The sequence below is a fragment of the Scyliorhinus canicula genome, chromosome 16, assembly GCF_902713615.1.
Source record: "Scyliorhinus canicula chromosome 16, sScyCan1.1, whole genome shotgun sequence".
Taxonomy (NCBI): Eukaryota; Metazoa; Chordata; class Chondrichthyes; order Carcharhiniformes; family Scyliorhinidae; genus Scyliorhinus; species Scyliorhinus canicula.
Genome location: NC_052161.1, coordinates 32,933,213 through 32,948,246, shown reverse-complemented (window position 1 = coordinate 32,948,246; position 15,034 = coordinate 32,933,213). Strand labels below are relative to the sequence as shown.

Sequence of the window (15,034 nt, the reverse complement as noted above, 5' to 3'; positions counted from 1 at the left end):
TAAGAGACAGTGCTATATATTGCACAGACTCTTGGACTTCTGGGTCAGATTAGGTTGGAACTCAAGGAGATTAGATTCATAGTTAAAATACAATTGTTATAGTCAATAGCTATAGATAGTGTGAGTGAATGTAGTTTAATTCTTATATGTATGTTTGCTATTTGGAATAAGTGTCAAACTCACATTTAGTAGTGTTAAAATAAAGTTAGTTTAGTTCTTTAAAAAGATCTTTGTGATCACTATGTCTACCATCCTGGAAACCCCTCGCAAAGATCACCACAACCACCAGCTACCCCGGGTCCCAATCCTCTGATGAGGCCGTGTCTCACAGCCAGCACATGGCACAGGGCAGCCCGGCTGTACATGTGCCACCAACAGGTGGGCGGGGGGGCCTCCAGCCTCATAGCCCCCAGAGGACGCCCGCCATGGCAGCAAAGGCCACAGGACGTGATAAGCTGGTTACGTCCATCTCAGATGTGCATCCTGGGGACACAGCAGTGGTAGAGCTAGCAGGGCTGAGCACATCGAGAATGACTGAGGGCACCAGGGGGAGGGGGTGGGTGGTTAGGTAGGGGGTGAGGGGTGGGGGAGGTGGCAGCACTATCGGGAGGGTGGGGAATTGCAAAACACAATAAACAGCTCTGTGCACAACTAGTCTGATACCTCTGTCACTTTCTTCCACAATGTGGGCTGACCTCCGAGCCCTTGGTCCATTTATCCAGGCATCACCCCACCTCCCCACTCCTCCCTAAGGCACTCACCCACCCTCCGGCCATGGACATGTCCCGGAGCTGTGTCCCATCCCATGGATGTTCAGATGTTGGCAGTTGCGTGTGTGGTGTTGCCTCCCACAGTGGTTCAAGCACAATTTCCAGGCAGCAAGGTATGATTGGGATGCTAGGCAATGTCGGCAACATGCTACATGGATCGCATACCCACGGGGATCCACTTGGTTGTGTGAAGTGCTCACTTTACTACGATTGCCAATTCCCTATTAGCAATAGCCTTCAGCTGCGCAGCCAGAGACCTCAGCAGTAAATAAGTTTAATGGGTGGTCAGTGGGGCAGACAGGCAGGGACACGGATTGCCTCGCAACGAATATACACAATCCAGGCATAGTGATGCTATGTGCGGTTAGCCCATCCCTGCAGAGGGTCCCCCACCCCCATCCGAGATCCCCCACACCACATCAAGCACTGGGGTGGCAAGTCCAGTGCCCTGGGCTCTTTGCCTGTGTGTAAAGATGGCTACTTGTCTCCTTGGCTCCCCACAGAAGCCCTTCCACCAGGTCCACGTTTTTCAAAAGGAATACTAATTGGCACCAGCATGAGCACTTGCTGAGGAGGCCGCTGAATGATGGGAGGTCTTTGGATATGAAGTCGCTTTCGTTAATTGTATGGAAATAGGGCTTAAGTGGTGATAATTGGTTTCTCACTATGCTACAACGCGATCCCGATTTCACCTCCGGGAGTGGGCCGGTTGTATCGCAAACTGTTTGGCGCCAGACGCGGTTCTCGTTTTCTGCCTCTCTTGCTATTCACCGGCCTTGTTTCGCTTGAACATGAGCATAATGAGGCTAGAGAATCACACCCTATGTGTGTTCTTTATTTGAAGGTGAAACATTTGTAATAAGTCCACAGAGGCAGAAGTCCCTTCACCAGAATTCCTTTTATTAACAAACCAACAGCAGAACCATGTGCATTCAACTTGCTATCTGCACTCAGAGTGCAGAGGATCTGACACTCCCTGTTATATACAAAGAAGAGGTTCCTAATTGGGTCACTAATCAGGGAACTCGTATTCCAATTGACCAATCTCAAAGGCCTGGTCTAAGTCATTACAACAATAAACGTACAATATTAACTGGGTGGCAAAAGGGTCATGTTTGACCTGTATGACTGTTTCTTTTCTTCTGTCTACTGAATTATGGTATTCTACATCACATCGTATCTACTGGTGGGTAACGATGGATAGCAGTTTACAATATGGTCCTTAAAGTGACACATATATATATCACACCACAACAATTTGCTACTCATGTTGAGGATAAAGTGGATGGTTACAGCACGTTTAGCCAGATGTTTCACGGTGCTCATTCTCTTTATTTTTCATGGGATGTGGGCATCACAATCAAGAGGGACAGCACGGTGGCACAGTGGTCAGCACTGTTGCCTCACAGCTCCAACGTCCTGGGTTCAATTCCAGCATCTGGTAACTGTCTGTGTGGAGTCTTCACTTTTTACCCGTGTCTGCATGGGTTTCCTCCGGGTGCAACACTTCCCTCCCAACAGTTCAAAAATATGCAGGTTAGGTGGATTGGCCATGCTAAATTGCCCTTAGTGTCCAAAAGGTTTTGTGGGGTTACTGGGTTACAGGGATAGGCTGGAGCATTGGCATGGGTAAGGTGCTATTTCCAAGGGCCTAACTTGATGGATTGAATGGCCTCATGCACTGTAAATTCCATGATTCTATGGTTAGCAGTTGTCATCCCTCATTGCCCTTCAACTGAATGACTTCCTAGGCTATTTCAGAGTCTACCACATAGTATCTAGAATCACATGTAGGCCAAATGTTTCAGAGAAGGTCCTAGTTAGAGGTTCAAGGTTTGAAAATCCAGTAATGGCATCAAATGAGCGTTACACACTGATGTCACAATCTGCATGTTCTGTGCACTTCTGGATCTGAAACTACTGAGCCTACGGAGCCAAACTTTACAGCCACAGAATATTACAGCTCAGATGAAAACCATTCAGCCACGTGCCACTGCTTGTGGTGATATGCCTGTGCACAGTTCTGTATATAGTTAGCAATGCAACCTCCAACCAGCTGGTGGTGATCGATATCTATCACGTGACTTGAAATACCCTCCAGTTGGTAGTGAGACGTACAACAGGATAGTTGCACTTAGAGTAGCTCCAGTTGAATTCACTGAATTAATTTAGTAGCCTTTGTCTGTTTTCTCATTTCTGTGTTATCTTTCCACGTGTTTGTTAATAAATCATCTTCCAAGTTATATAATCATATGTTCTGTGCACATCATTACAATGGTTAGATCACAGAACACAACACTGCTGGCTCTTCGAAAGAGCTTCCAATGAGTCTCTCCCTACCCTTTCCCCAGAGCTTTTCAAATTCTTTCCTTCAAATATTTATATCACATTCTTTTGAAAGTTGTGATGATATTCTGTTCATAATGTTATACATGACCTACGACCACCAGGTGGCAGTGTACACCCACCATGTGACCCTGTGTCTGGGCAGTTGGGAGTAAGTTGTATTGGAGGATAGACGTATTTTGCTGCAGCTCTGTAATAGTTAGTTTGTGTTAGTAGTTGATTATTTCACTTATTCTAGTTATATTTATCATGTAGTTGTTTCAAAATAAACTATTTAAACTAGACAATCTGTAGTTCATCATTCACATCGGCCAGTCTAGAAAACTTGATGTGGTACCAGGAGCTGTGATTCACCAAGAACTCAAAGCTTCTGCAAGAAATCCAAACCAAGTTAAAGATAACTTGAAATAAGAAGAAAGCAAACACGTTTTTTCTACTAACCTTGCAAGCTACTGGCAACTGGTGCTCAACATGTGGTAAAACCTCAAAACCCAGGATGGAAGGTATCAAGACACCTCAACAGCTTTCGATAACCAGTAACATAGATGAGAATTGGAGGGTGTTTAACCAACAGTTTAAACTATATGTTGCAGTCCTTGGTCTGCACACAGCCCAATGAGAGGCGTATCATGTTGCTGCTCACTGTAGAAGCTCCTCAAGCAAAGACATTTTCAACAGATTTGTGTTCAAAAGCAAGACAGACAGTAAGAATTTTGACAAACTTCTCAAGCATTTTGATCGACATTACTCTCCTAAAAAAAATGAAACCTTTGAGTGATATATATTTCGTATGCGCACCCAGAACATGGGAGACACATTTGATAGCTTCTTCATCGACTTGCGGTTGAAGACGCAATCATGCAATTTTAGCACACTCCAGTCGTCAATGATACATGATCAGATAGTTTTCAGAATCTCCAATGAAAAGGTGCATGAGTGGCTTCTTCAGGGAACAGACCAACTTGAAAATTCTATCCAAATATGTAACATAGAACATACAGTGCAGAAGGAGGCCATTCGGCCCATCGAGTCTGCACCGAACCACTTAAGCCCTCTCTTCCACCCCATCCCCGTAACCCAATAACCCCTCTTAACCTTTTTGGTCACTAAGGGCAATTTATCATAGCCAATCCACCTAACCTGCACGTCTTTGGACTGTGGGAGGAAACCAGAGCACCCGGAGGAAACCCACGCAGACATGGGGAGAACATGCAGACTCTGCACAGACAGTGACCTGGCGGGGAATCGAACCTGAGACCCTGGCGCTGTGAAGCCACAGTGCTATCCACTTGTGCTACCGTGCTGCCCTTAAGATGGCAGGAACAACCTGTTTCAGCAAATTAGACACATCATAAGGCTTCTGACACCTTAAACTAGATAAAGGAAGTACTAAATTATGCATGTTCAACATACCCATTGGAAGATATTGCTTTTTAAGAAAGTCATTTGGCATAATTTCTGGTTCAGAAATTTTTATTCTGCCATGGGGCATATAGTTGAAAGAATTCCAGGGATCTGAGTTTATGTGGATGACATAATTATTTGGGGATTGACATGGGAAGAGAATTAGAGACGGCTTCTCAGGGTCTTAAAAGTAGCAAGAAAAATGGTCTGAAGTTGAACAGGGCAAAATGTCAAATCGGTGTTTACAACATCATCTTCCTGGGAAACAAGCTCTCCGCACAAGGTATTCAGCCTGAACAAGACAAAATTCCGCCGGTGCCACGACGTACTGATGAAAAAGGCATTTTACGAATGCTGGGGATTATAAGTCTTGTGGGCAAATTCATTCCCAACTTGGCAGCTAAAACGGCACATCTTAGGGAGACCATAAAGAAAGATGAGACATTCCAGTGGTCCAGCAGCCATGAACAAGAATGGCAGGAATTGCAAGTTTTGCTCATCCCAGCGCCAGTCCTGATGTTTTTTTGACCCAGCAAGAAATACAAAAATCTCGACGAACACATCAAAGGATGTTTTGAGAGTGGTCCTACTCCAACAGAATGTTGAGAAAGCTGGCGTCCAGTAGGATATGCATCGAGATCGATGTTGATACTGAATGAAGATACATTCAAATCGAAAAGCAATGCTTCGGATTGATTAATGGGCTGATGAAGATCTATGATTATGTGTATGGGCTTCCAACATTTATTGTGGAGACTGGCCACTGGTCGGCAGCATAAAAAAAACCTTAATGAGATGTCCCCGAGGATTCAGCGAATGATCATGAAGTTGCAACGGTATGACTTCGAATTGGTGTATACACCAGAAAAGCATCTCATTGTTGCTGACACGCTATCTGGAGCCGCCGGGATTGCGGATCCACTCCAGCTGGATGAGGACGTACAGGTCCACGTAAACCTCGTAACTGAGTCTCTGCCAGTCTTTGGCAACAAATCAAAAATAATTAAAGAAGAAACTGCCATGGGTACAGTCCTGCAGAAAGTGAGACAGAATCTCCATGAAGCATGGTCCAAAAGATTCTGGCCAGCTGTCTACAATATACAAGCAGAGTTCAATGATGTGAATGGATTTTTGCTGCGGAATCAGTGGATTGTGATTTCACAGGCACTATGGTCAATAATTCTCATGAAGCTACATGATGGACACTTCGGTATGGAAAAGTGCGAGGCAATGTATTGACCACGGATCAAACATGATATTGAAATGATGGATCAAACAGTGGAAGACACCAGTGGGATACCAGAGCTCCAGGAGAATCAGGGGGCACAGGTAAGTGTAGTGGCCATTACTAAGGCCATTTCCTGCGGAAACTGAAAGGTCTGAAGGTGGATAAATCACCTGGACTGGATGGACTATACTCCAGGGTTCTAAAACAGATAGCTGAGGAGATTGCAGGGGCATTGGTGGTAATCTTTCAGGAATCACTGGAGGCAGGAAAATGACGAATATAAGAAGTTTAAGAAGGGAGGGAGGCATAAGACGGGAAATTAAAGGCCGGTTAGCCTGACTTTGGTCATTGGTAAGATTTTAGAGTCCATTATTAAAGATGAGATTACGGAATACTTGGACATGCATGATAAAATAGGACTGACCTATTGAGGAGGTCATGTCTGACAAATCTGTTAGAGTTCTTTGGGGAGGTAACAAGGCGGTTACACAAAGGAGAACCAGCGGACGTGATTTATTTAGATTTCCAGAAGGCCTTTGATAAGATGCTGCATAGGAGACTGTTAAATATGTTAAGAGCCCATGGTGTTTCGGGTAAGTTCCTGCATGAATAGAGGATTGGCAAGAGCAGGGATGTACTTCTGAGGCTGCATAAAGCCTCAGACCCCATTTGTGAGCAGTTTTGGGCCCCATATCTAAGGAAAGATGTGCTGGCCTTGGAACGGGGCCAGGGAAGGTTCACAAGAATGACCCCTGGAATGAAGAGCTTGTCGTATGAGGAACGGTTGAGTACTCTGAGTCTGTACTCGTTGGAGTTTAGAAGGATGAGGGGGATTTTAATGAAACTTACAGGATACTGCGAGGCCTGGTCGTGGAGTGGATGTTTCCATTTGTAGGAAAAACTAGAACCAGAGGACACAATCGCAGACTAAAGGGACGATCCTTTAAAACTGAGAAGTGGAGGAGTTTCTTCACCCAGAGGGTGGTGAATCAGTGGAACTCTTTACCGCAGAAGGCTGTGGAGGCCAAATTATTGAGTGTCTTTAAGACAGAGATAGATTGGTTCTTGATTAATAAAGGGATCAGGGGTTATGGCGAGAAGGCAGAAGAATGGGGATGAGAAAAATATCAGCCATGATTGAATAGCGGAGCAGACCCGATGGGCCGTGGCCTAATTCTGCTCCTATGTCTTATGGTCTTATAGTCATAGCCTATTTCTCTAACTACCTGGAGATAGCACAGCTGTCCAGTTCTACAGCCAGATGTGTCATTGAGAATGTCAAACAGATGTTTGCACACCATGGCATTCTGAACGTGGTCATGGGTGACAATGGTCCTTGTTTTGATTGCTATCAGTGGATAGAATTTGCGCAGCAGTATGATTTTCAACATGTAACCTCCAGCCCTCTCTACCCCCTTCTAACGGCAAGGCTGAAAAGGGCATTCATATCATTAAACAGCTCCTGAAAAAAGCACTAGAGAGCTGAGATGACACCTATCTCACGTCCTAAGTTATCGTTCGGCACCAGGAGTCAATGGGCACTCCCCTGCCCAGATGCTGATGAACAGGCAACTGAGAACGACCAGTGAACCGTACATTAGCAAGACAACTGATTTCTCAAAAAAGGAGGCAGAAGGGATTCTACGATAGATCTGGGAAAAGACTCCAACCTCTGCAGCCAGAGGACACAGTTAGATTAGAAGATTCCAAAGGAAATAGATGGTCTAAGCAGGCAAAGGTACTGCAACAAGCAGGTCCAAACTCATATCTCATCATTACGGGTGAAGGTGTTGTCTTGAGACGGAGAGAAGACCTCTGCTTAAAGTCCGCCAATCATTTGTGATGCAATGACCAGAAGAAGCATGTCCTAAAACTGCTGAAGAACATACAGTCCAGCAGACGCAGCCTATGGGACAACTACAACATTACACAGACATCACGATACATGAAGAACAGCAAACAGCATCAACAAACACTAAAGAAGATGATGCAACGTCGCAAGTATAGCAGCCACTTAGAATATCGACAAGGCTAAGGTGCAAACCTGAAAGACTGAACTTGTGACAGGCTGTAAATACTCTGAAACAACACGAAAGAGCTGGTCAAACTGCCAGACTTGCTGAGATTTTCCAGCATTTTCCCTTTCGAAAGAGCTGGTCATTGACTTCAGGAAGCAAAGTACTGTACACACCCCTATCAGCATCAATGGGGCTGAGGTGGAGATGGTTAGCAGCTTCAAATTCCTAGGGGTGCACATCACCAAAAATCTGTCCACAAACATCGACGCTACCACCAAGAAAGCACAAAAGCGCCTATACTTCCTCTCATCAACATTTACAGATGCACCATAGAAAGCATCCTATCTGGCTGCATCACAGCCTGATATAGCAACAGCTCGGCCCGAGAACACAAGAAACTTCAGAGAGTTGTGAACACAGCCCAATCCGTCACACAAATCTGCCTCCCATCCATTGACTCCATCTACACCTCCCGCTGCCTGGGGAAAGTGGGCAGCATAATCAATGACCCCTCCCACCCGGCTTACTCACTCTTCCAACTTCTTCCATCGGGCAGGAGATACAAAAGTCTGAGAACACACACAAACAGATTCAAAATCAGCTTCTTCCCCATTGTTATCAGACTCCTAAACGACCCTCTTATGGACTGACCTGATTAACACTATATCCCTGTATGCTTCACACGTTACCGGTGTTTATGTAGTTACATTGTGTACCTTGAATTGCCCTATTATGTATTTTATTTTAATTTTATTTTCATGTACTTAATGATCTGTTGAGCTACTTGCAGAAAATATTTTTCACTGTACCTCGGTAAGATGTAAATAATTATGCATATCATGGTGAATAGTGAAAAAACCTAATGCATTTAAATAAGATCATTTTCCAAAGGAAAGGGGATGTGATGATAAAGCAATTCTGTACATAATATTATACATGACCTCCAGGTATACCCAGCATGTGACCCTGTGCCTGGGCAGTTGGGAGTAAGTCATGTTGAAGGATAGAAGTATTTTGCAGAAGCGCTATAATAGTTAGTTAGTGTTAGTAGTTGATTATTTTATTTCTTCTTGTTATATTTATCACTCGGTTGTTTTATAATAAATTATTTTAACTCGATGTTCTGTAGCTCATCATTCACATCAGCCAGACTGCAGAACATGACGAAAGTTATTATTGAATCTACCCACACTATTCTTTCAGGCCAAGCATTCCAGACCAGAGCAATTTGTCTTGGAATATGAATTTTCCTCATTTCACCTCATGTTCTTTTGCCTATGTTAACATTAATTTCCTCTCATTGGTTTCTCATTTTTTAACCCCATTAAAACAATTCATGGTTTTCAGCACCTCTATCAAATCTTGCCTTAAACCACTCTGCTTTAGGGAGAACCAGCCCAACTTCTCTTATCCCTCAGATGACCAAATAAATTACATTACATTCACCTGAGGGCAATTTGTGTTTGAGTTGACAGAAGATTGGGGCTGGATGGTTGATTTTTGTTCCACGCTTCCTTAGGTTTTTAATTGATATCCGCAAGTAAACTGTTAATAAAAGAAATGAAATGGAAAATTGATTCTCTCTACAGATTGGAACCTACACCAGGTTGCTCAGATGATTATGTTAAAATATATGATGGGCCTTCAACTGATTCTCCAGTGCTTTCCACAATATGTACTGGATCAAATCGTGCATTTACATCATCGTCCAATGCTATGACTGTTTATTTCCAATCTGATTCCCAAAATACTGGTCCCGGCTTTACTGCAAATTACTATGAGATGTCTGCAAATAAAAGTAAGTGTTAAATTACTTCTCTTGATTTGTGCTGTTGAAATTGGCATGGTATGAAACTGATTTAGCAGATGTGACTACTTTCTGAAAGTCGATAAGGATTTGTTAAGGTCTCCATTCATTATGCCTCGCATCATGACGCTCTTATAAAGAGCTGTACAGAATATGCAGCACAAAAATAGGCCAGAACTAATCTGTGCCTGTGTGCCTTCTCAGCAAGAGATTTCTCCTTTTCCATATGCCTCACCTCAGCATGCCAGTGTATATTTCTAGTCCCTTTTCTTCCATGTAGTCATCTACTTTTCCTTAGAAAGTATCTAAGGGATCTGTCTCAACTATTTCCTGTCGTAGCGTATTCCAATCTCCGACTATTTTAGAATTGAATTTATTAGGAACTGGCTTATATTTTGGGTCTATGTTGATGGATTCTCCAGAATTTACGCTGCTCAAATCAGTCACAGTTTTTAAGATCTCTGCTCATTCCAGTTTCTTTTCTTTTTTTTTCCTTTTTTTTTATACATTTAGAGTACCTAATTCATTTTTTCCAATTAAGGGACTATTTAGCATAGCCAATCCACCTACCCTGCACATCTTTGGGTAGTGGGGGTGAAACCTACGCAAACATGGGGAGAATGTGCAAACTCCACACGAACAGTGACCCTGAGCCGGGATCGAACCTGGGACCTCAGCACCGTGAGACAGCAGTGCTAACCACTGCACCACCGTGCTGCCCTCCAGTTTCTCTTTTGTTAAATAAATTTAGAGTACCCAATTATTTTTTTTCCAAATAAGGGGCAATTTAGTGTGACCAATCCACCTACCCTGCACATCTTTGGGTTCTGGGAGTGAAAGCCACGCAGACACAGGGAGAATGTGCAAATTCCACACGGACAGTGACCCAGGGCCGGGATTCGAACCCGGGTCCTCAGCGCCATAGGCACCATGCCGCCTAGTTTCTTTTCTACAGGAAAATACCCAACCTGTTCAGTTGTTCCTTGGAGCTGTAATATCTCAGTTCTGGGCACCACCCTTGTTTATTAAATTTGCACTTCCTCCATTGTTTCTGTGTTTTTTTAGACAATGGAAGTTCGAACTGTGCTCAGTGAATTTAGCGTGGCCTCACCACAGTTCTATAAAATAAAATAATGAATAAATAATCTTTATTTGTGTCACAAGTAGTCTTACGTTACACTGCAATGAAGTCACTGTGAAAATACCCTTGGCGCCACGCTCCAGTGCCTGTTCGGATACATTGAGGGAGAATTCAGAATGTCCAATTCACCGAACAAGCACGTCTTTTGGGACTTGTGGGAGGAAACCAGAGAACCCGGAGGAAACCCACGCAGAAATGGGGTGAACATGCAGTCTCTGCACAGACAGTGACCCATGCTGGGAAACAAACCCGGGTTTCTGGCACGGTAAAACAACAGTGCTAACCGCTGTGCTACCGTGCTGCCAATACATGTTACATAACTTCATTACCGTTGAATTATCCAGCCTAGAAATAAATCGGAGTGCTAAATTGTCATTTTTATTGAATTCATTGGCATGCAGTGCTGTTTTAAATGATTCATTCACCTTTGTGCATAGATCCCTTCGCTTTTCTAACTCAGTCACTATTTTGTACTATCTCAGGATTAGTTGATGTTTCTAACATTTTAAACCAAAGTTCATAGTCCCATTTATCTATCTTGAAATTAATTTTCTTAACTGCTTAATCTATAAGCTTTCTAATGTTTTCTCCAATGGTATTATCTGTACATTTTGATGTGGTCTTGCTTGTTTGTAAGTCATTGATATAAATGATGAATAACAAAAGGCTCAGCACTCATCCTTGTGGAACCACACTTTCAGTCATATTCCAGTCTGAATAACATACCCTTCACCTCCAGTCTTCACTTTTTATTTTTTGATCAATTTAATTTCCATGCATCTAATTATCCCCTGATTCTATGCATCCTAACCTTTCTTATTAGTCAACTGTGGGAACTTCTTGATGACATTTGAAAAACCAAGTAAATGGCATTTAATCTTTTAACATCTTCAAATATTTCTATCAGGTCAACAGAGGAACAGATAAACAGCAGCAGAAGTAGGCCATTCCACCGGTCAACCCCATTCCGCGGTTCACACAGATTATTGCTGATAACCTACTTCTGTGTAATTTTCCTCCACTATCTCTATATCCCTTGGTGTGTCTTGAACGTGTTCTGTGATTGCCCTTCCATGGTCCTCTGGGGTCGAGAATGCTAAAGACTCACCACCGTCTGAGTGAAGAAATCCCTCACCTTAAGTGGTCTGCTCCTCATTGTGAAACTTTGTCCTTGGTTCGAGACTCATCAGCCAGCCACATCTATCCTGTCAATCTGTAAGAATTTTATAAGTTTCAATTAGGTCACCTCTTATCAAACCTCTCGAGAATACCATTTCCTCAATATCTCTTCCTAAGACAATCCCGCCATCCCAGGAATCAGTTTGGTTCACCTTGACTGTACTCCCTCTGTGGCAGGTCTATCCTTCCTTAGATAAGGAAGCCAAAACTGGATACACTACTCCAGGTGTGGTCTCATCATATGTTCACAATTGCAGCAAGATATCTTTACTCCTGTACGCAAATGCCCTAACTATGAGAGACAACATACAATGTGCCTTCCAAATTGCTTGCTGCACCAGTGTGCTAGCTTTTAGTGACTCATGAACAGGGACAGCCTTTGGACATCACCACTTCCCAACTTTCCACCACTGAAGAAATACTCTGCCTTTCTGTTTTTTTCTACCAAAGTGGATATCACATTACCTTCCATTTGCTGTGTTCATGCCCAATCACTCAGCCTCTACAAATCCCTTGAAGCAACCTTGCATACTTCTCACAACTTACATTTCGACCTAGTTTTAGCAAATTTGAGAGTATTACATTTGGTCTCCATATCCAAGTGATTTATTTAGATTGTGAACAAGCTGTGATCCCAGCACTGATCCTTGTGGTTATCCACCAGTTAAGGCCTGCCAACCTGAGAATTACCCTTTTATTCCTACTTAAGTTTTCTGTCATTTAACCAAATCTCAATATATCCAGTATTATTAAGCAAGAGTCAGTGATTCAGCATCTGTGATGATTATTTACAATTATAGTTTAATTCTCCAGATGTTCTTCTGTCCATTCTTTCAGTGTAGGTTCCAGTACCTTTCCCATCACTGACGTTAAGCTTACAGGTCCATAGTTCCCAATTTGTTTCCGTAGAAACAACATTAGGTGTGTGCCAGCCCCTCTGGTACAATCCGCTTTTAATATTATGGACAATGAGGTAGAACAGGATACACGGAAAAAGGCCATTCATTCCAACTGGTCTTTGTCGGTGTTAATGCTCCACATGAGCCTTCTCCCGTTCCTCTTCATAGAATCATAGAATTTACAGTGCAGTAGGATGCCATTCGGACCATCGAGTCTGCACTGGCTCTTGGAAAGAGCACCCTACTCAAGGCCACCTATCTATCTTATCCCCGTAACCTAGAACATAGAACATAGAACAGTACAGCACAGAACAGGCCCTTCGGCCCCTCAATGTTGTGCCGAGCCATGATCACCCTACTCAAACCCACGTATCCACCCTATACCCGTAACCCAACAACCTTAACCGTACATTTATTAGGACACTACGGGCAATTTAGCATGGCCAATCCACCTAACCCGCACATCTTTGGACTGTGGGAGGAAACCGGAGCACCCGGAGGAAACCCACGCACACAGGGGGAGGACGTGCAGACGCCGCACAGACAGTGATCCAGCTGGGAATCGAACCTGGGACCCTGGAGCTATGAAGCAATTGTGTTAACCACTGTGTGACCGTGCTGCCCATGCTGTTCATCTCACTCTGCCAATATAGTCTTTGATTTCAATTTTTATGCTTTTAATCAACTTCCCCTTAAACACACCAATGTTATCCACCAACTATCTCATGTGACCGGGAGTTCCACAGTTTAATTGATCTCAGGGTAAAGATGTTTCACCTTAATTCCCTATTGCATTTATAAGTAAATGTCTTAACTTTTGGATTCTTCCACAAATAAAAACATTTTCTTTATGCCTCACCTATCAAAGCTTTGTAAGCTTAAAGACTTCAATCTGGACACACTTCTACTTCATATTTTCTGGAGAAAACAGTTTCTTCAGTTTTTCTTGCTTGCTGTAATCTTTCAGGTAAAGTGTCATAGTAAGTGGACTAGAAATCATAATTCAGCAAATTTACCAAAGCAGTGGCTCCAATGAGGATATAATGAGGATATTTATGGCATTATCACAACTCCAGTGTTTAAAGAGATTGGAGAGAACCCTCCCCACCCCCACCAGTCGCCAGATTTCAGCTGAAATAGTGGTTTTTGCTGCTGTTGCCCCTTCTTTGAGGAATGAAGATTCTGATTCCAATTGGAGGTGGCCTTACACTTTTGAGGACTCCAAGCTCTCCATCTTTGTGGGGCCCCCATGATGTCACGCCCCACCCTCTGGTGACATGGCCCCAAATAACATCAAACACTACCTGCAATGACATCAATGCCTTCCTGACCCAACTGACCCTCAGCGCACACAACGCAAGCCATGAAAATATGCAAATCACTGATTAACTGCTTCAGTGCTTTTGAACGTATAAAAACAAGCCGATAATTCATTATAATCCACAATGCAAGCCAGCCAACCCCCCCCCCCCCCCAAAAAAGTACACATTTCACCACTTAACTGCTTCATTTTTGACTTATAATAAGCCTGGAATTGGTAAGTTGAAAACCAGTCCTACCTGTTGTTAGCATGACGGTAGAGATGATCATTGTTGTGATCTGTGTGAATTGAGGTGAGATAATAGTATGACTGTAGCACAGCACAGGCCAGTGCAGGATATAATGAGCTAGAAAAAGTCCAGTATTGGAACAAATAGTCCAATGAAGGGGAGTGCCCAGTCCAAGTCTAATATCAGTGGCAGTGGCTTTGCTGGCAACTGTGTCACTGGATTCCATTCTATGTCAAGAAGAGCCTTTCTGAAGGCCAGTAAAGTGCGATGGGGAATGATGGTTACTCACCAGTTATAACTGTCTGCTTGTGACCACCAGCCATTACATCAGACCAGCATAAGCGCTCTTTTGAAGAACAGAATTTAGACTGGCGAACATGATAGAGGGACAGATTTTTCAGATTTTCTTGCTTCATCAGTTGTTTTCAATCCATGGCAATGTACATCGCTTTTCTACTGTATTTTTCCTTCACAAAATCACAACATCATTGCAGGTAACATTTTGTAAGGATACATTTTCAATTGTCAATATTGCTGAACTTGTCCAATGTTCCTGACTCATCATAGTTTGCAGATCATTTTACACACTTTTGAATAAAAGAATGTTCACCGGAATTAATTTTTTCAGCACCAGCTCACATTATACTTTGCAGTATCGAACACTATTTTACTTAGTTGGCTCAAGTGACCTG

At 43.1% G+C, this 15,034-nt stretch overlaps 1 protein-coding gene across 1 annotated transcript in view; it reads left to right on the top strand.

The window, feature by feature from the left end:
- The window catches only part of LOC119979709 (cubilin-like), a 225,388-nt gene that overhangs the window by 175,131 nt on the left and 35,223 nt on the right, over positions 1-15,034 (top strand). The window contains exon 19 of the mRNA XM_038822269.1: positions 9,356-9,564. Coding sequence (XP_038678197.1) covers positions 9,356-9,564 — 209 coding nt within the window. The remainder of the gene's footprint in view (positions 1-9,355; positions 9,565-15,034) is intronic.